The sequence below is a fragment of the Mustela lutreola genome, chromosome 3 (genome assembly GCF_030435805.1).
Source record: "Mustela lutreola isolate mMusLut2 chromosome 3, mMusLut2.pri, whole genome shotgun sequence".
NCBI classification, from domain to species: domain Eukaryota; kingdom Metazoa; phylum Chordata; class Mammalia; order Carnivora; family Mustelidae; genus Mustela; species Mustela lutreola.
Window position 1 is genome coordinate 193,871,834 of NC_081292.1, and position 26,196 is coordinate 193,898,029.

Genomic DNA, 26,196 nt, shown 5'->3' on the forward strand with positions numbered 1-26,196 from the left:
GCAAGGAGCTGAATGCAGGACTGATTCTGGGACCCTAGAATCATGACCTGGGCAGAAGGCAGACACTTAACAGACTGAACCACTCAGGCATCCCGAAAGCTCTTATCTTTTTATTTACATTGATCTCTAATTAGGTTTGTTAACTAAGCTAATACTTCACAGTTTTTTCTGCTGCAGTGAAATGCTTAAGAACAATAGAAATTCTTTATCTTTATCTCCAACAGGTAGAATGTAAGTAATGAGGTTAACATTTTTTAATAATTTCATTTGGTCTTAACATGCACCAGGCAAGGTAGTTGATGCATTGTGTACCTTGTATCACTTGCCCTTAGAGCAGCCTGATAACAGTTAACTATTATCCCCATTGTAGGTGAGAAAACCCGAGGTGGTATTATTTATTCAAGGTAACATTAAGTGGCAGGTTTTGGCAAACTTGTCTTCTGACTCCTCTAAGCATGTGTCTTGACATTTATGGATATAAGGAATTTCATATTCAGCTTTGTAAAGAGGAGTGTGTTCTCGAGTTTTCTGTCGCCATGTGTTCAAGCTATTCCATCAGCCCATCTGGATGACTTGTAGATTCTGGAGAAAGCGGGTTAAATCACATGCGCCCCCAGTAGCCCAACTTGACAAATCACTTTTCCCTGTAGACTGTCTGGTGTTAAAATATGTAAACGTTACTGCTGGCCATTCTGCGTGCAGAGCAGTAGTGGGTGCTAACACGGTTTCTTCCTTCCATTTGTTACTAAACTCCAAATATTTCTTCACTCCTGATTGTTAAACTATTTAATAGTGTCATTGGATACAGCATGTGGTGGAGAGCCGCGCCCTGGGTGGCCGAAGCGTAGTTAGGGGACTAGTCTTTGGGCCTAAGAAGTTACGGTTTGGATGGGATCAACGTGGGTAAATAATAATGGGGAAGGGACTTCTAAAACAGGGGTTGCCCCCCTTTTTTGGTATTTCATAGAAACATTTGTTGCACACGGCCAAATATTTTGCTGACATCAAAAAATGTCGAACTTCTGAGGGACATTTTAGGTCTATAGGTTCATTGCATTGGTATTGTGTGTTCCGAAGATAGCGGTGGTGTTCAGCCACCAGTAATGAAATCCAGAGACCTGCCGCCTTCCGACATTGGTTTGGTGGAAGAGCCCGCTGCTTTGAGGTACTCACAGGCCTTTCCCAGAGTCAAAGTTCCTTCCTGCAATTTGGAGGGGTGAGGTAACTTGATACGTTATAATGTCTCTTACTATTTTAATTTGATATTGGGATGACAGATTACCAAGGAGAATCCATCTCGTTAGGAAGGGTGATATCCTCGTATTTATTTCACTTCCCAGGTGAGCAAGCCTTTCTCGTTTCTGTTTGTTAACTAGGCCTTTTGATATTTTTGTAGACAATCTGCTTCATCTTGATTCTGCAGCATTCCAAACTGTGGTATCCTTGGGGTTCTCTTAACATTGCTATGGTGCAGAAGATTTAAAATCAGGTATGGCTGTGGGGCCAGAAGTCCCTCAGTGAAATTCTCAGCTTAAATGTGCCTTACACTCTCTGATTTATCCTTTGGGTTTCTTTTTTTGTGGTGGTCTTTTAGCTGATGTTCACAAGGAATAGAGTCACGTGATGTATGAAGGGAAACATATACACTTCTCTGAGGTTGACAATAAGCCCTTGTGCTCATATAGCCCCAAACTGTGCAAGCAGCGGCGACTGAACGGGTACGCTTTCTGTATCAGACACGTTCTGGAGGACAAGACTGCCCCCTTCAAGCAATGTGAATATGTGGCCAAGTATAACAGCCAACGTTGCACCAACCCCATCCCCAAATCAGAGGATCGTAGGTAAGACTAATCATGGAACTCCGTCTTTGATTTCATCCACAGGCTTGGAATTGTCCTTTTTTGTCTCTCTCTTTTTTGGGGGGGGGGGGTGTCTTTTTTTTTCTTTTTTTTAAATGGGGCGAATTAAAACATTCTAGAAAATGGGAGTAGAGAACTTGAAGAGTTATTTGAAAAGTAAGTTTGAGTGTGTTTTTTTGTTTTTAAATTATTGATTTAATAGACTTTTTTTTTTTTTTTTTTAAGATTTTATTTATTTATTTGTAAGAGAGAGAGAGAGTGAGAGCGAGCACAGGCAGACAGAGTGGAAGGCAGAGTCAGAGGGAGAAGCAGGCTCCCTGCAGAGCAAGTAGCCCGATGTGGGACTCGATCCCAGGACGCTGGGATCATGACCTGAGCCGAAGGCAGCTGCTTAACCAACTGAGCCACCCAGGCGTCCCTGATTTAATAGACTTTTAAAAGAATTTTTTCCCTCAAAATCGTTGCTTGTGTTTGGTTTGCAGTCTTATAAAAAGTAGTTCCTGATGACGATAGAAATCTGCTTACGCAACAGAAATTACAGGAGCTATTAGGTGTTATAATTAATGATAATGATTTTGGAATTTTTTAATCTGTGCTTGAGAGGTAGCAAAGGGTGTGTACTTACTGAAAAAGAATTATTCAGAAGAATGATTACTTGAATTATGAAGAAGATTTACATTCTATCAGACTTCAAAACAGTATTTGGCATTGCTCTCTAATCTTGCTTCTTTTGGTTAAAAAAGTTCCATATAAAGTATGTTTAACATAAGTGGGAAATGGTATGTTCAGAGTAAGAGTAGGCTTTATCACTAGGATTATGAATTTTTACTATGCTGAATTAAAAAACATGGAGATGTTTTTAGAGAGTCTTATGATACTTATCTTTCATAATCTCTTTTTCATTTCTTTTTCTTCAGTTCTCCAGAAACCTTGTGGGTCATTGTAGGATATTACAGACAGATGCACAATTACTTTCCCAAAAGTTTCCAATACTGTTATCTTTAGGTAGAAAATGGGAACTTTTTACTTTTATCTCTCAAATATTTATGTACAACCTTGGTCCTTGTTCCTATGCATAAGCAGATGTCTCCTGCATAAATTGGTTGAAAAGAGGTCATGTTTTGTGTATGTCCTGGTGAGCAGTTTTTACACTTTTACAGGGAAATAAATAAATAATTTGTGTTCATAGAGCTCCCACCAAAATGAGTGTAGATAGCATCATGTGGTGATTTGGGAATACTCCCTTGGAATTTCTAATGAGCACTTAAAGCTTCACATTACAGTACCTGAAAGTTAGAAGCAGCTGCTCAGTGAGGCAAGGAATAAAATTTTAATCTCTGTTGAGAAAGGGACCACTGTACCTGGCTAAACATACCTGTCCAGCTGCTTCTAGCTGACTTAACCTGTCCATTTCTTAGTCCTGGGCTTTTTTTTTTTTTTTTTTTTTTTTTTTTAAGATTTTATTTATTTGACAGAGAGAGAGATCACAGGTAGGCAGAGAGGCAGGCAGAGAGAGGGGGGGAAGCAAACTCCCTACTGAGCAGAGAGCCCGATGCAGGACTCAATCCTAGGACCCTGAGATCATGACCTGAGCTGAAGGCAGAGGCTTAACTCACTGAGCCACCCAGGTGCCGCAGCCCTGGCCTTTTTTAACTTGAAGAATTGATGAACTTGGATTCATTTTTTACTCCAGACTCCACTGTAAACACATCTATAATTTTGTCCTTTTTTTTTTTTTTTTTTTAAATAAGTTACTTATTTAAGTAATCTCTACACCCAATGCGGGGCTCAAATACATAACCCTGAGATCAACAGTCCCAGTCTCCTCCTGCTGAGCCAGCCAGACATTAAATTTTTAAAACAAAAATTTTAATTTTGTCTTAAATTTAGTTTACCACATTTGCAGTTGTCCACCTTGGGTTTTTTTTTTTTTTTTTTTCTTTTTTCATTTTAGTAGAAGCAAGTACTATTTTAATAGCTAGCAGGGAGAAGTAAAATAAGAGTTGCTCTGAATTTCTCCACAATCTTAATTCTCTGAATCATAGGTCTTCACCTTGCTATTCAAAGTAATTTCCTCTTTTCAGAACAAGAAAAGAAGGGGAAGGCCTTTTGTGTGGCTTACTAAGTTACATAAATTTTTTTAAAAAATTGGTTCAAACCAATGCAAATGGTATTAATATTTTTACTATATTTGTAGGGTTGTTAGGAAATAGATTAAAGTAGACATCAGTAGGAGGTAATGTTCTTGTGTTGCCTCAAGAAATCCAGGTTGAATTGCTATAAGGTCTAGCATGTGTGTAAATATTGATAGTTAATAACTACACTGTATGACATAATGTAGAAAAGGTTGATATTCTTTTGAAAATAAGCCTTCATTATTGTTAATGCAGTAACTCTTCGGACATTTAGGAATTTGAGATGGTTTTATGTATTATTTTAGAAAACAAATTCCCAAGGACTTTTAGTTGATAAGATTATCTCATTTTGGTGGTCAGCTAAAGGAAGCTTCTTAGTATCTGATGTCTAACTTCTGGTACGTATTAATAATGCTAACTTACGGGATGCTGCCTCTTTGGAGTAGAATTGTGTTATTTTTAGTAGGAGTACTGGCATAATTAAAAAAGTAAAGTTCATTTTCTAATGTACTTGTACGGTAGGAAGCTTAAGGCTTATTACTGTAGCCTTCGTTTCTCAGATAAGTGGTTATATTAAATTGATTATTTTATACAATACTTTAAATATGTTTGCTATAATTTTATATACTTTTTTTTTTTTTAAAGATTTTATTTATTTATTTGACAGAGAGAAATCACAAGTAGGCAGAGAGGCAGGCAGAGAGAGAGAGGAGGAAGCAGGCTCCCCGCTGAGCAGAGAGCCCGATGCGGGACTCGATCCCAGGACCCTGAGATCATGACCTGAGCCGAAGGCAGCGGCTTAACCCACTGAGCCACCCAGGCGCCCCTATAATTTTATATACTTTTAATAGTGTATATTTGTCAAGAAGTTTTTTGTTTCTTGTATGTTTACTATTTTCCTTAGACAGTTAAATTAAGATATCATTCACATCTGATAAAATTCACTCATTTGAAGCGTCCAGTCAGTATTTTTTAGTATATTTACAGGGTTGTGCAACTATCGTCACAGTCTGATTTATAACAGTTTCATCCCTTCGCAAGAACCCATTAGCAGTCACTCCCCTGTGTAGTTATTCAGTCGTATTTGTGTATCTTTTTTTTTTTTTAAGGGCATTTCTTTCTTTCTTTTTTTTTTTTTTTGGTTTTTATTTATTTGTTTGAGAGAGAGAGAGAGACAGCATGGGCAGGGCAGAGGGAGAAGCAGACACCCCGCTGAGTAGGGAGCCAGACGTGGGGTTTGATCTCAGGACGCTGGGATCTGGACCTGAGTTGAAGACCTGAGTTGAAGGCTCCGTTGAAGACTGAGCCACCCAGGCATCCCTGCGTACTTCTTTTAAACGCTGATCATAATGAAGGAAGCTGTTGTAATTCTAGCTGTGAAGGCTTTTTTCTTCTAGAGGAGGAAGTGTTCTACAGGTTCAGGCTCGGTGGTGGTAGTGCTGAGAGCGCAGCTGGAGCAGGAGTCCAGGGTGAGGAAGGAGAGCTGGCCTGCAGGTCTCTGCCCGCTGCCCGGCGGTGGCATGGAGGAAGCTCCGTTTCCCGTGGACGCTGCCCACGTGTAATGAGCAGAAAAATTCCGTTTCCAAGTTGAATCCCATCTCATTTCTCCGCTACCAATCCTTTTGTTAATTTAAAAATGACTTGAAAAAACAACAAAAATCATGCAGTTACCCCTTGAAACTTTTTTTCCTTGTTGGCTGCAGCTTTATAAATCTATTCTGTTTCAAGGTCTATGTGAGACCTGACCCCAACCTGTTACATGTGTATGTGCAGGCATGTGCACATACACGTGGTACAGATTTTCCTGACTGCCCTGAAAGCTTTTTCTTAATAGTCCTATTAAAATTGAGGCGTGTTTCTGAGAGATTGATTTCTAAGACAAACCAACAAAACCACATGTCTCTTGATTTTTTGGTGAATATGTATTTTGAACAAATATTTAAAAATTTGTCTGATACAGCCCAGTGAGTTTGAGGATTGACATTAATTACTTCATTGCCATTTTCCCGCAAACCCTGTTCTGTAGAGATATCACAGGTGCACTACAATAAAAATAGATGGCATTTTCAAATAAGTTTGGGAAACACTGCCAGACAGGTATATTGCCACCTTGAAGCATAATGCACATTATCATACAAAATGCTTTGAGAGGTTGTTCAGCAGAAGCAAACAACAAAATTACTAATTCTGTTGAAGCCAGCACTTTCTGAATTTATTTAAGCGTGGACTAGTCTTTTTATGGCCTACTTGCTGACCTGAACTGCGTAAAGAGTACCAGTCTGGGAAGCACCACTTTTCTACCGGTTAAAAGCCTCCTTAGGTTTTCAGTGTGGTTTATGGGAACAACATGCATTCTGCCTTCTTATTAAGTAGAAGATTCTGTCCTTTTTAGTATTTTGAAAATACCATTGACATTACAAAAGTAACCTCATTGCTGAAGACTAGGGAGAGTCTTCTGGGCTTTGATTCTTCCTTTGAGTCTCAGCTCTGTCAGTTTCCAGATTGGGGTTTGGGGCAAGTTACTTAATTTTTATCAAGTTTAGCTTCCTCATCTGTATAAAGGGCATTATTTTAGTACCTGCTGCAGGTAGAAAACATGTACTTCTCTGGCTACTGAGGAACTCATTTCATCTATAATCCCTCTAACTAGTTTTATTATTTTACTATCTCCTTCCCTTCTTTATTCTCTCTCTCTCTCTCAGTCTGTGTGTGTGTGTGTAGAATATAGTGTAGACACTTGATATTTTTAGGGGTTATGTCATAAGATCGTTGGGAATCTGCAAATACTTGAATGACATTGGAATATATAATATATGTGTGTATATATATATATATATATATATATATGCTACTTATATATATATACATATTTTTCCCCCTCCCCATAACAAGAGTTTTTAGAGATCCTTTAGACTTGATGAGTTATTTTGTGCTGCGAATACAAAGTCACAAAGCAGAGTGAGAAGCCACAGCTGGATGGTTATCCAGGGCCGCTCAGTATTTGCACGACTGGCTTCTGTCTGGCAGCCTCTGCACACAACTCCACTCTTTGCTTCAGGAAAATTGCAGACATTGAGGCCTGCTTGAGAGCAGTGCCGGTTGTTGGTATTAAATCCGTGAGTGCCAAAAGTTCCTATAGTCCTGCATGTTTAATATATTAGGTAGGATTTACATTTTGTACTATGTAGTTTTATATTCGACTTCTCTTAGTGTATATCATGTACATTTCCCCGTGTGTGTGTGTCTTTTTAAAGGTACTGCAACAGCCACTTGCAGGTACTTGGCTTTATCCCGAAAAAAGAGAGGAAGAAAAAGAATGATCCTATAGATGAGGTGAAGGTCAGGCACCAGATGGATACCATGGCCTTTAGCCTGACGGTGCCCCCGTTGGCCCTGAAGATGCCCAATGGACTGGATGGCATGTCCCTCTCTCCACCTGGGGCTAGGGTCCCTCTCCACTACCTGGAAACCGAGTTGGAAGACCCATTCGCTTTCAACGAGGAAGATGACGACCTAAAGAAAGGGGCAACTGTGAGAAAGAAGTTGCAGAGCAAGTTGGCCCAGAATCGGCAGCGCCAGAGAGAGACCGAGATTTTGAAAGTCCGACAAGAGCACTTTAGTCCCCCTCCTGCGCCCTCACAGCAGCAGCCCCCGCAGCAGCACTCCCGCCTGTCCCCTTTATCCACTTCTTTGAAACCTCCAGCGCCACCGCCACCGCAGGGTTTAGTCTGCAAGTCGCCTCCACCTCCGAACACCAGCCTACCAATGCAGGGAGTGGCCCCCACCACGCACACTATAGCACAAGCAAGGCAGTGGTCCCACAAGAGGCCGCTGCCCCTCCTGCCATCCAGTAGGGCTCCCGCCGCGGACCCGCCCAGGACTGACCGGGTCCTCATGAAAGCCACAGCCTTCTCGCCACACTTCTCCTGTATAAGTCGCCTGCAGAGACTGGTGAAACTGTGCACCCAGAAACATCAGCTGGACACTGATCTGTTTCCCCATTTAGGTGAGTTCTCTCGTTTCCCAGCTCGCGTGCACGGAAGGTGCCTCCCCTTCCATGGGAGGCTCTGTGTTCAGAACTGCCGTGTATATCACGGGGCTGGAGGGACCCTGAGACCCCGTGGTCCAGGGAAGGACTGTGTTTGGGGAGGCCATCATAAAGGCAGCACGCTAGGGGGGAGAGGATGATCCTTGGTGGCCAGGATAGGGAAGTAGGAGTTGGGAAATTTGGAACGACAGTCACAGTTCTTAATACTGCACCAGCAGTATTAGAAGGCAGTTGTGTGGTTCTCTGCCCCTGTGAGCTCAGCACCTGTGTCTGATGAACTTTTCTACATGTCTTATCTTAGGACTTTGGAATAATGATAGCATTGTTAATACCTGCTGACAGTTAAAAAAAAAAATTGTAAAAAAAAAAATTTCCCCAAGCAATACCTATTCATGATTTAAAAGTGAAAAAATACAGGTAAAACTTTAATGTAGTGAAATGTCTTTCCTTCATTGCTTCTGAATTTTCTTACTCAAGAAAATCTGTCCGATCCCAGGTTTATCCAGGTATTTTATATTTTCTTATTGATAGTTTGATTGTTCTGTGTTTAATTATTTCAACCTTTAATTATGGTGTGAGCTATGATTCTAACTGTAGGAAAAATCATTTGCATGACATGATAGTAATAGAAAAATAGGAAAAGGATGGGAATAGAGGAAGAAGAAATATAAATGGTCAGTAAACCAGTGAAAACCTCAATCCCCATAGCAGGTGTGGAAATGCAAATTAGACTAACAATTGCTATCAGAATGGCAAAAATTATATCCAGTGTTGATGAAGCGTCTACATTCCTGGTGAGTAATGTGACATTATTTACTAATTAAGAGTGTATATAGCCAACAGACTCACTTTGGGGACTATATTCCTATGGGTGAAGAAAATACCAGAATGTGAGGATATGTTTATTGTAGCATTGCTGGTAGTATTAAAAGTCCTCAAACAATATAAGTAGATGTGCCCATGTTATATTACCAAGGAAAAAAATCCATAGGTATTATATTACCCCATTTTTATAAAAATAAAAGTGAAAAGGGGCGCCTGGGTGGCTCATTGGGTTAAGCCTCTGCCTTCAGCTCAGGTCATGGTCTCAGGATCCTGGGATCAAGCCCTGCATCAGGCTCTCGGCTCAGCAGGGAGCCTGCATTCCCCCCCTCCCCTGCCCCCCTGCTTCTCTGCCTGCCTCTCTGCCTCCTTGTGATCTCTTTCTCTCTGTCAAATAAATAAATAAAATATTAAAATAAAATAAAAAAACAAGGGACATCAGTGTTATCTATCGATCAGGCATATGGACAGATAGATGTTTGCCTGTTGGGTGTAAGCCCAGGTCTCTAAAGCTTGAGTTGTTATGCACGACCAGGCTGTTAACACTGACTATCAAGGGGAAGACAGAATTAGACTGGATGTTTTTATGGAGATGGGGATGGCAGCTCCTCTGATATTAGAGTTTTATATTATTTCACCTGTTATTAAACCATGTGTGACTTTTGATAATTAAAACAACTAATAAAACTTAGAGAAAAGGTATAGAGGAAAAAAAGTAGAACACCCAAATCTTATTAATACCTGTTTGTTAATACCTTAGTATATTTCATATCTGTAAAATTGGGTTCCTGCTATACATACATTTTATCACCTGTTTTAAAATTTTTCATGATGTATTGTGAAGGTAGTAATTTTTCATACACAATGTAATTTGTCACAGCTGAATTCTTTCTCTAATTTAGGTTGTTTTCAGTTTATATTATTATAAAGTGTTGTAGCTCTGTATAGCCTCATAGTAAAATGATTACTGTTACATCTTTAATTTTTCCTTCAAACAGATTCCTAGAAGCAGAATTGCTATCCAAGCTTTTGCATTTTTTTAAAAGCTTTTTGATACATGTTGTCGGATTTTCCCTCAGAACTGTTCTGTCACAATACCCTTCTTTCAGCAGGATATGAACATGACAGTTTCTCTACATCTTTACAGTACTGGATATTGGTTATTATTGTGCCTTTGCAAATATGATAGAAAATTTGCTTTAATTTGCATACCTTAGATCAGTGCTTCTCAGATTTTTGGCCTTAGCATCCCTTTACACCTTAACATGATTGAGGACACCATAGAGCCTTTGTGTATGTGAGTTACATTTGTTGATATTTACTGAATTAGAAGTTATAATTGAGAAATTTTTTAAATGTTAGTGCATTTTTTAAACAGGGTAACGTGTTCTTTTTATGAAATAGCTATGTTTTCTGAAAAATATAATGAGAAGAGCATGATTATTTTACATTGTTTTATAAATCTTTTTTTTTTTTTAATTTTATTTATTTATTTGACAGAGAGAAACCCAGCTAGAGAGGGAAGAGAAGCAGGGGAAGAGGGAGAAGCAGGCTTCCTACTGAGCAGGGAACTGATATAGGGTTTGATCCCATGACCCTGGGATCATGACGTGAGCCAAAGGCAGACAGACGCTCAACAGCCGAGCCACCCAGGCGCCCCTTGTTTTGTAAATCTTAAAAAAATGTGTGATTTGCTGAAAGACAGCTAGATTCGCCTGTCTGCTTCAGCATTCAATCTGTCATGATATGTGGTTTTGATTAATATGTGAAAATATGGCTTACACGTTGTAGTTGGAAAAGGAAAGAATATTTTACTAGCTTTTTTAAAAAAATAATTGTGGATATTCTTATTTGATCCTATGCCAAAATATGACAAATGGTAGTTTCTTAAAGATTAGTTGTGAAATCTGAAACCATGTCAAGGAATTTTGGAAGCCATTACATTAAAATCCATTGATCTGCTTTGCACTTTGAATGGATCTTTTTACCCAATGCGTGATTTTGTAACACCATACACTGGTAATTTTGGAAAATACTGGTTTACCTAGTTAAGCACATGTTCCAAATGTGGACATATTTAATTATACAAAATTTTAAAAACCACATTCGTGGGATCCCTGGGTGGCTTCATCAGTTAAACATCCAACTCTTGATCTCATCTTAGGTCTTGATCTCAGGGTTGTGAGTTCAAGCCCTGGGCAGGGCTCCATGCTAGGTGTGAAGCCTACTCAAAAACAAAACAAAATCACGTTCATTAATACCGCCAGCAGTCTCATTGGAAAACTGTGTTAGAAAGTTGTCATAGACTTAGTGATGACTTGCAAGTTTTCAAAAAACAAAAATCAAGCGTTCAAGTGAAAATCTGAATTTGGCAGCAAATCCTGTCCCTTGTTCTCCTTGAAGTGACAGTTTCACTGTGTTCATTTTAGAAAATCCAAGTCTTAATAACCAGCGCTTGTCAGTAGCTCTTTCAAATAAAAATGATGTTGAATGGGAAAAACAGCTGGTTGAGGTCACAGTTACACCAGTGCTGCCAGTGCTTTCCTACAAGACAACCACCATACGCCTTCGGGGTGCAGCATGGGGGCCTTCTGACTTCACATGGGGTTACAGAGACTGGTGTGAGGATGTGTTGTCAAGAATTAAGATTTAATAAAATAAAGTCTTTAATATACCAAGATTTTCAAGGATATTCTTTTTTTTTTTTTTTTAAAGATTTTATTTATTTGTCAGAGAGAGGGAGAGAAAGCACAAGCAGGGCAAGCGACAGGCAGAGGGAGAAGCAGGCTCCCCACCAAAGTGTGGGGCTCAATCCCAGGACCCTGGGGTCATGACCCGAGCTGAAGGCAGATGCTTAAGTGACTGAGCCACTGAGGCACCCTAAGGATAATATTAAAACTTATTTATTATTTATTCATGTAACTGCACGTCATGGTGTGAAACAGAGTGACTGCTTGTGTCGTTTGGTGCCACTGCAGGGAGGAAAGTCATAGGGAGAGGGAGCAGCAGGGTGTCCCACACAGGACTCCAGCCCAGGACCTTGGGATCATAACCTAAGTCGAGGGCAGCCCCCCTTTTATTTTTATTTTAATTTTTTAAAATTCAAGCATATTAGGGACCTAGGTTTTCAAAACAAAGGTTACTCTGGAGAAGCCAGAAATTGTAATGCACTGTTATGACCAAGTGTAGCCTGCCTTCATGTCAGCAAAGAATACTTGAAGAAAAATGCAGTCTTATAACCAGGTTTTACAGTCTTGTCTGCACTGGTTATCTCAGTTAGTTATATTAAAACTAGTGATAATGAAGCCAAGATCAAAGGTTTGCTTTATTGGACAGTTAATTTCACAAAAGAAACACTTCCATCTTAGTTTTTACAACTTAGGTCTTGACTTATTCAGAGAAGATAGAGATGACTTAGTAGAAATTATTATTAATTACACAAAAATAAAAAATAATTCATTTCCTAATTTTAAAAGATACCTTAAGTGTTACTTTGTGTTTGAAAGTTTGAAAGACCTCGCCTTTCAATATCCTGTCCTGGAGCTAATGCTATTCTGATTACTTGTTTACTTTTTTTTTTAACCACTAATTATTTAAAAGAAAGTAACTTTTTTTTTTTTTTTTTTTTTTTTTGAGAAATGTACTTTTTAAGGTGACCTAACTTGGGTAGTCATCTTAGAACTAGATTTGAGGTTTCTTTATGCCAGTGGCAATGTGTTAGTTAATTTTAAGCATTTATAATTTGCATTTCGATTCCCCTTTTCTTAATTTCCCTATTTGGCCCATGTAAACTTATTTAAATTATAGGAGCAAACTCTGAGGTTTAATGAAGATGGTTTTTTGATTTTTGAGAGTCTCAAGAAGGAAGACTGATTACTAGTTCTCAAGGTATCTCATTCAAGTGTAGTAGTGGTATAAGGATATTAAAGTTACGCATGTTAGACTGTGCAACGCATGTTAGACTGTGCAACGTGGGTACTTATTGAGGCCTTTTCAAGATAAAACTTCCAAGAAGGTTAAACCTTTATGTTGGAAGCTAATAATTATCCAGTCGTTAGAATTAGTAGCCTCTAACAAAATAAGTAAGCACTGTTCATCCTGTATTTCTTTGTTTTCCCCTCTAAACTTGTTTTTCAAAATGCTGCAAAATGTGACAGCTCTTGTTTAAAAGAATTCAAAGAAAGCCCAGGCCACAGTAGAAATAGAATATTGACCTCTTACCCTTCCCTCTCCCTGCAGAGGGCAAGAGCTGGGGCATGGCCCTGCCTGGTGGATGGAGTCCTTTTCCTCTGGAGGTGTTGGGAAAGGGGATGGATGAAGTTATCCTAGGGCCCTCCTTCGTGGAAGTGTAGCGTGAATCCACCAATATATTTCGACTTCTTTCTTACCTGAACATACATTACCCTTGTTTTATAGTTTTTCAGACATTACGTGTAATGTTTAATGTATGGAAAGACTTGAACTCTCTGCTTATGTTTCTGCTCCGTCTGTGAAGTGTCTGACAAAGAAGTTCATCCTTGCAATACAGCTTTTTTTGTTACAGTGTCATTTTTTGAAACCTGAGTCTGTGTTACACATCATTATTAATATTTTTATCAGAATAGGGAGGCATTTATTCATACAGCGGTAGTATGTGCTGTAGGCTTTGGGTTATACATTTTGGGTAGCTTTTTTCCTAAATTTTAAATAAAAATGCATTTTTGTCTAACTTGCAATATCTTGTCATACGTCCCAGGGTTGGACTGGTCGGAAGAGAGCGGAGAGGAGCCAGAGGACTCAGAGCAGGCCTCACCGTACCGGGTGGCGTGGTCCATCCGAGAAACCCTCAGATACGAGAGACATACGTAAGCTTTCCTTTTTGGTTTTATTCTCCAGTTACACCTGTAGTAGCCTGATGTTTTACTCTCTATGCTAATTCTTTTATCTCATTGGATCTAGTTATATTGTAATGGAGGTAAAACAGATTCCACTTGGGAAGAAATGTACTATTTTGTATGAGGAAAGCTACTTTTCAGTTTTCTTGGTAAATTTGTTTCTGTACCTTTCCCATTTATCACCGAAGGAACCAATTGGAATAGAATTTTAGAATGAAAATGGACCTTTGAGATACCTAGGCCCATTCAGTCATTTTATAGAAGAGGAGCCCAAGGGCAAGGCAGTCTAAAGAACTGGCTTGTGGCCCCAGGGCTACTTGAGTCCCGAGGCCTGACTTCTCTTGATCGTCTTTGGCCGATCCCTATAGTTGCTAGGATAGTTTACTTCAGCTCTTCCTTCCACAAGATTGAGCCATTCTTTAATCCTTTCTTAAGCGCCGGGTATTTCTAATGTGCCAAAGGGTTTTCACGATAATGTCATTAGAGGTGCTTGCTTTCTGCCTTATCCGAAAGCTGTGGATTGATGAATACACAACCCCTTCTGTGACCGTGAGAAAGCCCTTTCTGTTTCAGGGGACTGTCCTAGGGATTCACTTAGTATAGTGGGGCCATTCCGAGATAGATCCTTGTCTGTGGAGCCAAAAGATGGCCCTCAGACTCAGCTTTCTCTTTTTTTTTTTTTTTACTATTATGGTTTGAATAGATGTTAGGTAAGATAGAGGTGAGGCCAGCTGTCTGCCCCAGGCCAGCTCCTAGACTCTCACGGTATCGTTATATGGACATAAATTCTCTAGAGCCTGGTTTTTTGGTTTATAGGCTTAAAATATGATGCGTTAGTATACCCAGAGCTGATGAGGCTCAGAGAACTGATTCTCTAGAGACTAATGTAAACACCAAAATGCCAGTTTACAGTGAGAAGTAATCATTAAATAATAAAAATGTTCATTAAGCAAAACTACATGGGGAGCTCATTTGGGCCTGGACGAAGAGTTAGCTGGATTTACTAAGGTCAGGTGGCCCGGCCCTCCCTGTCTCCTAGTAGGATTGGAGAATGCTGCTGTTTTCTTCCCTCTCCAAGTTTCCATTTTATGTATCAGTCAAGACTGTATCCTTTCCATTAGCATAATTCTTTTTTACAGATAAAGGACAGTTGAACTTAACACTCTCACAGTTACAGATGCGATCAGTCATGCTTCCTCAGGTCGTTGTTTGTGTCAGCTCAGCTTGATTTGGGATATTTTGAGTTAATTCTGCAAATGGCTGTAACTGAGGAAACGTACCTTAGCTTAGCACAGTACCTGGCGCCTAGGAAGTGGATATAAGTGGTAGCGAAGATTCCCGTTGGAATTCTCAGATGACCTGAACGTCGGTATGGGCTGGGTTTGCTCTTATTAGGAGAGACACAGTTTCTGTTTCTGTCCTCTCTTCCGGCAGACTTTTCAGAAGATTTCAACCATTTCATTTTCCTTCCTCCCTGTAGCGTTTTGCTTTCTTGGTTGCTTCTGCCAGCTGACTTGCTCTTTGCCTTACCACAATGCACTTTTCCTAGTTCTTCTTTTCCTTCAGAGTATTTGTCTCTTTTTACACGGCTGTCCTCACTTCTTGTCCCCCTGTCACTTTAGTCTTTTCCCTTCATTTATTCATTGATTTATTCACTCATTCAGTGTATTCTCGTTGAATTCTCATATGCTAGGCACGGATTGTTTCCCTTGGGTGAAACGTGGATTGACTTGGTTCCCGGCCCTTTCCTTGTCTGCGCCTCCATGTCTATGTCCGCCACTGTGCCCCTGTCGTGGGAATCTTTGTCTTGTATCAAAACCACCCATGGAACACGTTTCAGTTTCTTGTTGAAGCTACCTGTCTTTTATTTTACCTGAAGTGTAGCCGAGAATGGACAGCTATAGAAAATGGGCCCCACCTAGCCTGTCCATTATATCTTCAAGAAGTTTTTGCCATTTAAAATTTCTTAGACGGTTTTACCATTTAAAATTCCTCCGTGACGGGGGCCTGGGTGGCTCAGTTGGTTAGGTGTCTTTTTTTGGCTCGGTCATGATGCCAGGGTTCCGGGATCGAGTCCCTTGTTGGGCTCCCTGCTCAGCGAGGGGGATTCGCTTCTCCCTCTTCCTGCTCTTGTCTTCACTTATTCTTTCTCTCTCCCTCTCAAATAAATACATAAAATCTTTTAAAACATAATAAAATAAAATTCCTCCAGGAGTTCATCCAGTTTTTGGAAAAAAAACTGATAGCAGTTTGATCACCATTCTCTGCCGCCTGCCCACCTGCTTCCCCCACAAACCTGCTTTTCATGAATTTTCTTGCTAAACCAGGATTATGCTTGAAGAAATTTTAGGGAGAAAGTTTGGCTTCCTCCACCCCCCTCCCCCAAGTATGCCTTATGCCCAGCAAAGGATTTGAATTCACGACCCAGAGTTCAAGAGTCACATGTTCAGAACTAGAGAGTATCATGCTTAGCGAAATAAGTCAAGCAGAGAAAGACAACTATCTTATGATCTCCCTGATATGAGGAAGTGGTGATGCAACATGGGGGCTTAAGTGGGTAGGAGAAGAATCAATGAAACAAGATGGGATTGGGAGGGAGACAAACCATAAGTGACTCTCAAACTGAGGGTTGCTGGGGGGAGGGGGTTTGGGAGAAGGGGGTGGGATTATAGACATTGGGGAGGGTATGTGCTTTGGTGAGTGCTGTGAAGTGTGTAAACCAGGCGATTCACAGACCTGTACCCCTGGGGATAAAAATACATGTTTATAAAAAAATTAAAAATAAAAAAGAGTCACATGTTCTACTGACTGAGCCATCCAGGCACCCCTGGCCTTGTTTTGGGAAAGATTTCTTGCTTAATTAGTTTAGCTGTAGATGCATGTACCGGAGAAGATCTCCCAGGCTCTTATTTCTATCTCAAGAGCAGAAATAAGTTGGAATCTTAAATAGATTATGAATAGTAATTAACTTCTAGTAGGTGCTTACCTTTTCATATTCCTAATTGTGTCTTTGATAGAGAATAGTTCTTGAATTTTTCTTTTTTTAAAGATTTTATTTATTTATTTGACAGAGAGAAATTACAAGTACACTGAGAGGCAGGCAGAGGGAGAGAAAAGGAAGCAGGCTCCCTGCTGAGCAGAGAGCCCGATGCGGGACTCGATCCCAGGACCCTGAGACCATGACCCGAGCCGAAGGCAGCGGCTTAACCCACTGAGCCACCCAGGCGCCCCAGTTCTTGAATTTTTTGAGGTTTATTTTTACTTACTTATTTTTAAAGATTTTATTTATTTGAGAGGATAGGGAGGGTGCATTAGCATGGGGTGTGGGGGCAGAAGCAGAGGGAGAAGCAGGCTCCCCACTGAGCAGGGTGCCCAACAAGGGACTCGATCCCAGGACCCTGGCTGGGATCATGACCTGAGCCAAAGGCAGATGCTTAACCAACTGAGTCACTCAGGAACCCAGATTTATTTATTATTAGAGAGAGGGCGCTCGTGAGTGGGGACAGGGACAGAGGGAGAGAATCTTGGAGCCAACTCCGCGCTGAGCCTGATGCAGGGCTCCATCCCATGACCCATGAGATCATGACCTGAACCCAAACCATGAGATCATGACCTGAACCCAAACCATGACCTGACGCTGAACCAGTGGAGCCACCCAGGCGGCCCCAGTTCTTAATTTTAATGAGTACAATTTATTGGTCTTTTTCTTTATGGGTAATGTATTTGTGACCCATTTAAGAAATCATTGCTTACCCCACAGCTTCACAGTCATGAAACTGTTCTCTAATACTATCTTCTAGAAGCTTTATTGTTTTACTGACAATCTTTGCAGAAATTTATTTTTGTATAATTTATATATAATGTGAGGTGTGGTGCTAAGGACAATTTTTTCCCGTGTGGATCTCCTCTTGAACCAGTGCTATTGAAAACATTGTTGATCTTGCGTTGGAACCCTTGGCATGAATCTGTATGTCTCTTTGTTCATTTTCTATTCTTTTTCATTGGTTTTTAAAGAACCAGCTTTTAGTTTCATTGATTCTCCTTCAGCTTTATTTCATCGCTTTCTGTTCTTATCTGTATTATTTCCTTCTTTGTTTTGGTTTCATTTGTTTGTCTTTTTCAAGTTTTTGAGGGGATAGCATAAACCTGGGATCTTCCTTGTTTCCTACCATAGACGTTTGGTGCTGTACATTCCCCTCTACATGTGTTACAATCTCCGTAATGCATTGCTGTTGTATTTAAGCAGTTAATTGTCTTTTAAGGGTATTTAAAAGAAAAATACTCTTTTGTATTGCACCCATATATTTACAATTTCTCGGGTTCGTTCTTCTTTGACTAGTTCCATATTTCTATATGATGTCATTTTCTTTCTGTGTGAATGGTTCACTTTAACATTTCTTGTAGTGCCGCGCTTCTGGTAGTGAATTCTTTTAGCTTTTATGCCTGGAAAAGTCTTTCTTTTGCCTTCATTTTAAAAAATTTTATTGAGGTATAATTGACTATGCCACTGTTGGGGGAGGTGCAGAGGGAGAGGGAGCCTGGCGTGGAGACTGACGTGGGACTCAGTCTCACAACCCTGAGATCATGACCTGAGCTGAAATCAAGGGTTGGGCACTAAACTGACTGAGCCACCCAAGCGTCCTTACATGCCTTTTAAAATTTTTTAATTGAAGTATAATGTTGGATTAGTTTCAGGCGTCTAACAGTGATTTGACAAGTCTATATGTTACACTCTGTTCACCACAAGTGTAACTCCTTTTCGTCACCATACAACCCTTCTACCATCGACTGTATTCCTTAGGCTGTACCTTTTGTTCTCATGACTTACCGCATCACCAGAAGTCTGCACCTCCCTCTCTTTTTTATCCCATTTTGCCCGTCTCCGTACCTTTCTCCCTTCTGGCAACCACCAGTTTGTCCTCTCTATTCATGGGTCTATTCCTGCTTTGTTTGGTTTGGTTTTTTAGATTCTACCTATAAGTGAAATATGTTACTTGTCTTCTCTGACCAATTTCTCTTAGTATAATACCCATCATCCGTAGTTTTAAACCAGTTGTGTAATTCTTTTTCTTTGTTTCTTGTGCTTGTGATTCATTGACCTTTTTGGATCTGTAGGTTTATGATTTTCATGAAATTTAGAAAAATGTTACCCTAGTTTTCTTGAGTTATTTTTCTTCTCCCTTCTATTTGAGAGACTTAGTTAGGCATATTTTAGGCCACTTGAAATTATTCCATTATTGATCTTCCGTTCACTTTTTAAAAAACTTACACTGCATTCATTTTTCTCCCCAGTCCATTTTTTCCTGTGTTTCTTTTCTTTCTTTCTTTCTTTCTTTCTTTTTTAAAAATATTTTATTTACTTATTTGACAGAGCGAGAGAGCACAAGCAGGGGGAACAGCAGAGGGAGAGGGAGAAGCAGGCTCCCCGCTAAGCTAGGAGCCCAATTCGAGTTTTGATCCCAGGACCCTGGGATCACGACCTGAGCCAAAGACAGATGCTGAAGCATCTGAGCCACCCAAGCACCCTTGTGTTTCATTTTGAAAAGTTTCTAGAGCTATCTTCAGGTTCATTAATCTTTCCTTTTGTGGCATCTAACCAGCCATCAATCCCATTCAGTCTGTTTTTTCATATTAGACATTGTATTTTTAATCTCTAGAAGTTTGTTTTGGAATATTGTCCATGTCTCTCCTTAATGCTGTCATGATTACTTTACCTTCTCAAACATGTGAAATATGATTATAATAACTGTTCTTTGATTCTTGGTTTACTAATTCTGTCATCTATATAATTTCTACATCTGTTTCTGTTTGATTTTTCTTTCTTTCTTTTTTTTTTAAGATTTATTTATTTATTTATTTGACAGACAGAGATCACAAGCAGGTAGAGAGGCAGGCAGAGAGAGAGAGAGAGAGGAGGAAGCAGGCTCCCTGCTGAGCAGAGAGCCCGATGCGGGACTCGATCCCAGGACCCTGAGATCATGACCTGAGCCGAAGGCAGAGGCTTAACCCTCTGAGCCACCCAGGTGCCCCTGATTTTTCTTTCTTATGGGTCCTAGTTTTCTGTTTATTTATTTGACAGAGATCACAAGTAGGCAGAGAGGCAGGCAGAGAGAGAGACAGAGGGGGAAGCAGGCTCCTTGCTGAGCAGAGAGCCCGATGTGGGGCTCGATCCCAGGACCCTGAGATCATGACCTGAGGTGAAGGTAGAGGCTTTAACCCACTGAGCCACTCAGGTACCCCTGAATGTGATAATTTCTTATTAGATGCCAGACATTGTTAATTTTACTTACTTGATTCTGGTATTTTGTCTTCCTTTAAGAGCTTTGTTTGGGGACATAGTTAAAATACTTAGAAATAAATGAGAGTCTCGCCTTTTAGATTTCCTCCGGCCTTTAGCGGAGGGCTCATTTTACCCCCACTTCGGCGGCGGTCTGCTCCTGAGTGGCCTACGCAGTGCCCAGCAAGTTGCAGGTGTTTCCCCTTGAATGATGAAAACACAAACTAGGCCTGCTCTGTGGGAGTCTGGCCTTCTCTTTCCAGGCGGTTCACACCCTCCTGCACTGATCAGTGCTCAAGTGAAGAACTGAAAGGCCCCTGTAGGTCTTCAGATGCCGCCTTCTGTGCCCCTCTCTCCTCCCCAGTTCTCTGCCTAATTCCAGCATCTCTGGGTTAGTCAGATGTGGGTGCGCTCGCCAGATAAGTACCTTGTGTCTGAAATGTAACTGTGAGGTAGGTATGGGCTAGAGAACAAACTCGTGTCTTCAGTATTTAAGTGGTGTTGAAGTTACGAACATGAAGAATTTCCAAACTGATGATGCGGTCTGGGCAGAGAGAGAAGGAAAGGAGGAAAACAACGGGAGGAAGCAAGGCGGCAGCAAGTTGGAAGATGAAAGAAGAATAAATTGTTTTTCTGCAGGAGAGCGATCTAGTAAGATCAGACTGAAAAATAATTGTTGCGTTCCTACATTAATTAACCCAGATTGGATACTTCTTGTTCTTCTATGCTGCTAGATTCAACTTATTAATATATTTTGCCTCTGAAGTCATTAATAAGATTTTCCTATAATTTTCCTTTTGTTATATAGTCCTTGTTAATAAGTTTTTGGCGTCAAGTTTAGGTTAGCTTAATTAAAAGAATATTCCCTTGGGGCACGTGGGTGGCTCAGTTGGTATATTATCAGACTCCTGATTATGACTCAGGTCCTGATATTGGGGTTGTGGGGTCGAGCCCTGCATTGGGCTCCATGCTTAGTGTGGAGTTAGCTGGAGATTTCTTTCCCTCTGCCCTTTCCCCTGCTTGTATGCTTGATCTCTCTCTAAAATAAATAAATAAAATCTTAAAAAAAAAAATCCCTCTCTTTTTGGACAGTTGGAATATTTTGTGTGTGATTCGAATTATTTTTTTTCTTTGACTGTTGCTAGAGCTCATGGTAAAAGTGTTTAGGCCAGGAGTTTTTTGCATGTATGTATTCAATAAGTGATTTGATTCTAGATAATAGATACGGGTTTCGGTATCTAATAATAATACTTATGCTTGTATTGTGATTTCAGTTAGGTCATTTCTTTCCGTTCTCTTCCCAACCTTGGGAGGTAGGTGAGCCAGCTCTCCTTGATTGCACAGATGGGGAGAGAGAATACTGAGAATGCAGTAGGCGGCAGGCCTGTCGCTGCTGGGAAACAGTGGCCGTTGGCCTTACTCTGCCTGGAATGCTACTCTTCCTCCACAGCCAGGTGTGAAATACGAGTGTTACCAGCATCTTGGAAGTGGGAGGCATGTTGGAGATTTTCTAGTTAAGGACATGCCGGGGACAGTCCGTGGACCTGTGCGGGTCTGCAGACTGCGTCTTACTGGTCTTCAGCAAGAGAAGCGTGAAACTTCTGCATAAGCTTTGAAAAAAAATTTTTTTAAAAGATTTTATTTATTTACTTGACAGGCAGAGATCATAAGTAGGCAGAGAGGCAGGCAGAGGGGGTTGGAACAGGCTCCTTGCTGAGCAGAGAGCCCAATGCGGGACTCGATCCCAGGACTCTGGGATCATGACCTGAGCCGAAGACAGAGGCTTTAACCCACTGAGCCACCCAGGTGCCCCTGAAAATTTTTATTACAATGATGGCGCATGCCTCAACATCCAGGTGCATCTGTGCATTCACTGTCAACTTGAGAACTGTCGATCTGGTGTGTCCTCCCCGCTGTAAGAGAGTCTTTCCAAATAACAGCTTTGGCAAGTGATAATCTACCTGAGCTTTACTCTCCCTTTAAGACTTGCAGTTTCTCCTCTCTTTTTTTTTTCTATTAATAGCCCTTCCATTCTCCTAGTTATGCAAGTTCAAAGTCATTGAGTCATTATCGACTTTCTTTCTTTTTTTTTTTTTTTTTTAAGATTTTATTTATTTATTTGATAGAGCGAGACAACAAGTAGGCAGAGAGGCAGGCAGAGAGAGAGGAGGAAGCAGGCTCCCTGCCAAGCAGAGAGCCCGATGCAGAACTCGATCCCAGGACCCTGAGATCATGACCTGAGCCGAAGGCAAAGGCTCAGCCCACTGAGCCACCCAGGCGCCCCATTATCAACTTCTTATCCTTCATATCCAGGCACCAAATTGAGCTAATTCTTCTATGCTAATGGCCTTATGGTAACGGTCTTGTTCTTTCCACTATCTCTGTGGCCTTTCAGTTGCAGTGCCGCCCGTCCTTGAGTTGGCCAGCGGCTGGCTCGGAAGTCAGTCCCTTCGTTCTTGGGCTCCTCTTTATCATTTCCAGCAGTTTGTCCCACTGCTGTTGGACACCTCATCTGCACTCTGCCTTCTTCACGTCTGAAATGCGATGTATTTCCTGCCCCGGGTCTGCTCGTGTTCTTCTTCCCTGGTCTTGGCTGATGGAAATGGCCACATGATGAGTGTCCCTCGCATCCTCCCATGCCGGGTGACAAGGTCTGCCTTTCATACGTGCAGGATCCTTTTCCTCTAATGCAGTCCGGCTGCTGCTGCCCTCGTGTGTGTTCTTGTTACCTGGTTCCTGGAGTTTTATACTAATTTCCTCCCTGCCCTCTTTCCTGTCACTTCCTCACTTCTTTTTTTTTTTTTTTTTAAAGATTTATTTATTTATTTATTTGACAGACAGAGATAGATCACAAGTAGGCAGAGAGAAAGAGGAGGAAGCAGGCTCCCCGCTGAGTAGACCGCCCAATGCGGGGCTCGATCCCAGAGATCCCTGAGATCATGACCACCCAGGCGCCCGTCTTCCTCACTTCTGCCTGCTGTCAGTGCAGTCTTCCTTGTGCATGGCTCTATTATTGTTATCTGTTTTCTTCAAACTCTATGAGGTTCTTCACTGCTGGTAGAATAAAGGTTAGGTTTAGAAAGTTTGCCTTACCCACTGCACTCCTCTATGTACGCCACATCTTAGCCGAAGCAAGCTACTTAGTACTTCATGTTCTCTATCCTGTCCATCTCTGAAGCCCGGCTTGTATTCGTTTATCCTTGTGAGGTACCTTTTTCTTCAAATTCTACCCTTCCTTCACAGTTCGGTTCTGTTGGCATCTCCTGTGCCGAGCCTCTCATCCAGCAGTCTTGCTCGTGAACTTTAATAGCACGTTAGCCATACCTAGACCTCTCTATGTTCTCTGCCTCACATTGAAGATATTTATAGTATCTACCGGCTCGACTGGGACTCCCGAATGAAAACCTGGTGTGGGACTTCAGGGAACAATTCAAAATAAAGATTCCTGGGCCCCATTCCGTGGAAATTCTGGTTCAGTAGATCTAGGGTAGGTCTTGGGATCTCAAATTGTGAAAAACTCCTAGATTTTTCTAATTGGAGATCATCAGATATTTGAGTCATTGGTCAGCCTGCTCCATTGTTTTAGTTATTGTTTTTAGTTACCGTTACTAGTTATTGTTTTGATTATCTTTTGAATTGTTTAACTTTGGGGATCTGTTTATCTTGTCTAAACTGCACTGCAAACTGCTTAAATTTTTTTTCTCCTTTATAGGACTCTGTGTAATAGACATTATAGCAAATGTTGAATGTTAAATAAATGAAAAGATTGAAGTAAGATCCTTCACTTGGTGTTTTTGTAGCAGCTGCTATACTGAAGAGAACATGTTTCTTGGGACTTACTTCTTAGATCAGAAATTTGCAAAGTGGGGAGTTCATGGCTGGCTAAGTCCCTTAAAGTGTCTGCCTTTGGCTTAGGTCATGGTCCTGGAGTCCTGGGATTGAGCTCAGCGGGGAGTTTGCTTCTCCCTCTCCTTCTGCCCCTTGCCTTCTCACTCGCTCTGCTTCCTCTCTCTTTCTCAAATTTTTTAAGAAATCTTTTTTAAAAATGGTATCTCATGTTAAGAAAATAATAAAAATTATTATAGAATGGGGGCGCCTGGATGGCTCAGTGGGTTAAAGCCTCTGCCTTCGGCTCAGGTCATGATCCCGGGATCTTGGGATCGAGCCCCACATTGGGCTCCCTGCTCAGTGGAGAGCCTGTCTCTCCCTCTCTTTCTGTCTACTTGTGTTCTGTCTGCCAAATAAATAAATAAAATCTTAAAAAAAAAAAAACAACCAAAAAACAGTACATGTAAAAAGGCAGCTCTTTGATAAGGCACTGGTAGAATTCACTGCTCCGTTTCTGGTATGACCTGTTATGAAATTACACTGAGTGTTTCCGCATAACTGCCGTGTCATTTACTCCGAGGTTTTGGTAAGTAAAGGTAAAGAAACTGTTTTCTTCCCGAGAACCCCAAGTCCCTTAACATTTAAAAGACCCTGATGCACTGAGTTGATATTGACATGCTGGAGAGGTGAAGCGTCTGAAAGCGCAGGGTGGGCTCTGCTGCCTTCTTCATTGTCGAAATAGTGTCCTTCCTTTCAGCCCCACCGGAATTCTCTCCTCGAATTTTGTGATGTGCTCACCTGCCCCAAATTGTGACCCTTGTGCCTCCGACCCGCTTCTTGACCCGCTTTCCCCCTCTCTAAACCGAGCCGGACGTTTCATCAGTCCCTCCCTTGTCTCCCTGCTTTCTCCAGGTCCGATGACGATGATACAGAGAGTAGGAGCTCCAGGGTGACCCAACTTTGCACTTACTTTCAGCAGAAATATAAGCACCTCTGCCGCCTGGAGCGGGCAGAATCTCGTCAAAAGAAATGCCGGCACACGTTTAGGAAAGCTTTGCTGCAGGCGGCCAGCCGCGAACCGGAGAGCACCGGCCAGCTGATGCAGGAGCTGCAGCGGGCTGCGTGCGGCCGGACCAGGTGAGAGCCCCGCGCCGCCGCCGCCCGCTCCGTTTTCTCTGGGTTGCCACAGGCTCGTTGAGGCGCCGCCGACAGTGGGCATCTAAGCCTAAAATATTTGAGCATTGCGTTTTGTTTTCATCGCTCAAAGAAAATTTAACATCACGTGGTAAGAGATCATCGCCACGAGCTGCCCATAGAAGTATTGCCGTCACTTTGCCAGAGTTTGATGAGAATTTATTGGGTAAAGTATTTGAGAATGCTAAAACAATCACAATGCTTAGAGATTTCATATATTATTTAAAAGTGATATTTACAGTTTTTTTTTCTTACTAGAGAAATAGTATTTTATATTTTTTACTTACATTTAAAAAAAAATTTTGTTCCCAGCGTATTTTCTGTTAGTATCTCCATTATCCTGCATATTATGTCTTCAGAAGACTTCATTACATTGCATTTCTTTGGGGGGGGGAGAATCTTTTCTGTTTATATTATTAGTCCAAGTATTTGTTGTATTGTAAATCTAGAAAATATAAAAAAAAACGGGAGGAGGGGGTTTCCGTAACATCACCGTGCACAGAACAGAGAATGAGCACTGTGAGCATTTTGATTATTTCCTTGTAGTCTTTTTTCTCTGTGTGTGTGTACATGTGTGTGTTTGTGTGTGTATGAAATCTTCCACTGAGCCATGTATTTGTATTAAAAAGCAAAATTGAGATCATGCCCTAGGTATATTTTATTTCCTAATTTTGCCCATGTAACATTGGATTATAACCGTTTTCTCATGATACAAATTCTTTAAAACATGGCTCTTAATGACTTTGTAATATGGATGTCAGCCCTTGGGCTTTCTCTGTTTTAGGTATATATTTAAGTAAAACTGGGTCTATGTTATTTAAAAGCAATGTGCCCATTTTTTCCCTTAAAAATATATCATATAGCCATTCACCTATATTCTCAAAAACTTGTTTCAAAAATATGGTTTATAATGTGTGCGTAGTATGTTATTGTCTGAAAATCCATAAATTGGACATGTAGAAGTTACCTGATACTTCAATGAAGAAATTGATGGTGTTATCATTTTGGAAATCAGTTTAGGTGGTGAAATCATAAATCATAATTAGTTATTTATATACCTTTAAAAATACTAGCTTAAGAGGCGCCTGGGTGGCTCAGTCATTAGGCGTCTGCCTTCAGCTCAGGTCATGATCCCAGGGCTGTGGGAATGAGCACCGCG

At 40.9% G+C, this 26,196-nt stretch overlaps 1 protein-coding gene across 5 annotated transcripts in view; it reads left to right on the top strand.

Moving 5' to 3' along the window:
• The window catches only part of INO80D (INO80 complex subunit D), a 70,962-nt gene that overhangs the window by 17,899 nt on the left and 26,867 nt on the right, over positions 1-26,196 (top strand). For 4 of the 5 annotated variants that reach the window (XM_059168293.1, XM_059168291.1, XM_059168294.1 and 1 more), the window contains exons 2-6: positions 1,397-1,489; positions 1,595-1,841; positions 7,249-8,000; positions 13,600-13,708; positions 24,756-24,980. In XM_059168293.1, the coding sequence (XP_059024276.1) occupies positions 1,624-1,841; positions 7,249-8,000; positions 13,600-13,708; positions 24,756-24,980 (1,304 nt within the window). In that variant the 5' untranslated portion in view covers positions 1,397-1,489; positions 1,595-1,623. The remainder of the gene's footprint in view (positions 1-1,396; positions 1,490-1,594; positions 1,842-7,248; positions 8,001-13,599; positions 13,709-24,755; positions 24,981-26,196) is intronic. The other variant, XM_059168296.1, reaches the window with a different exon arrangement.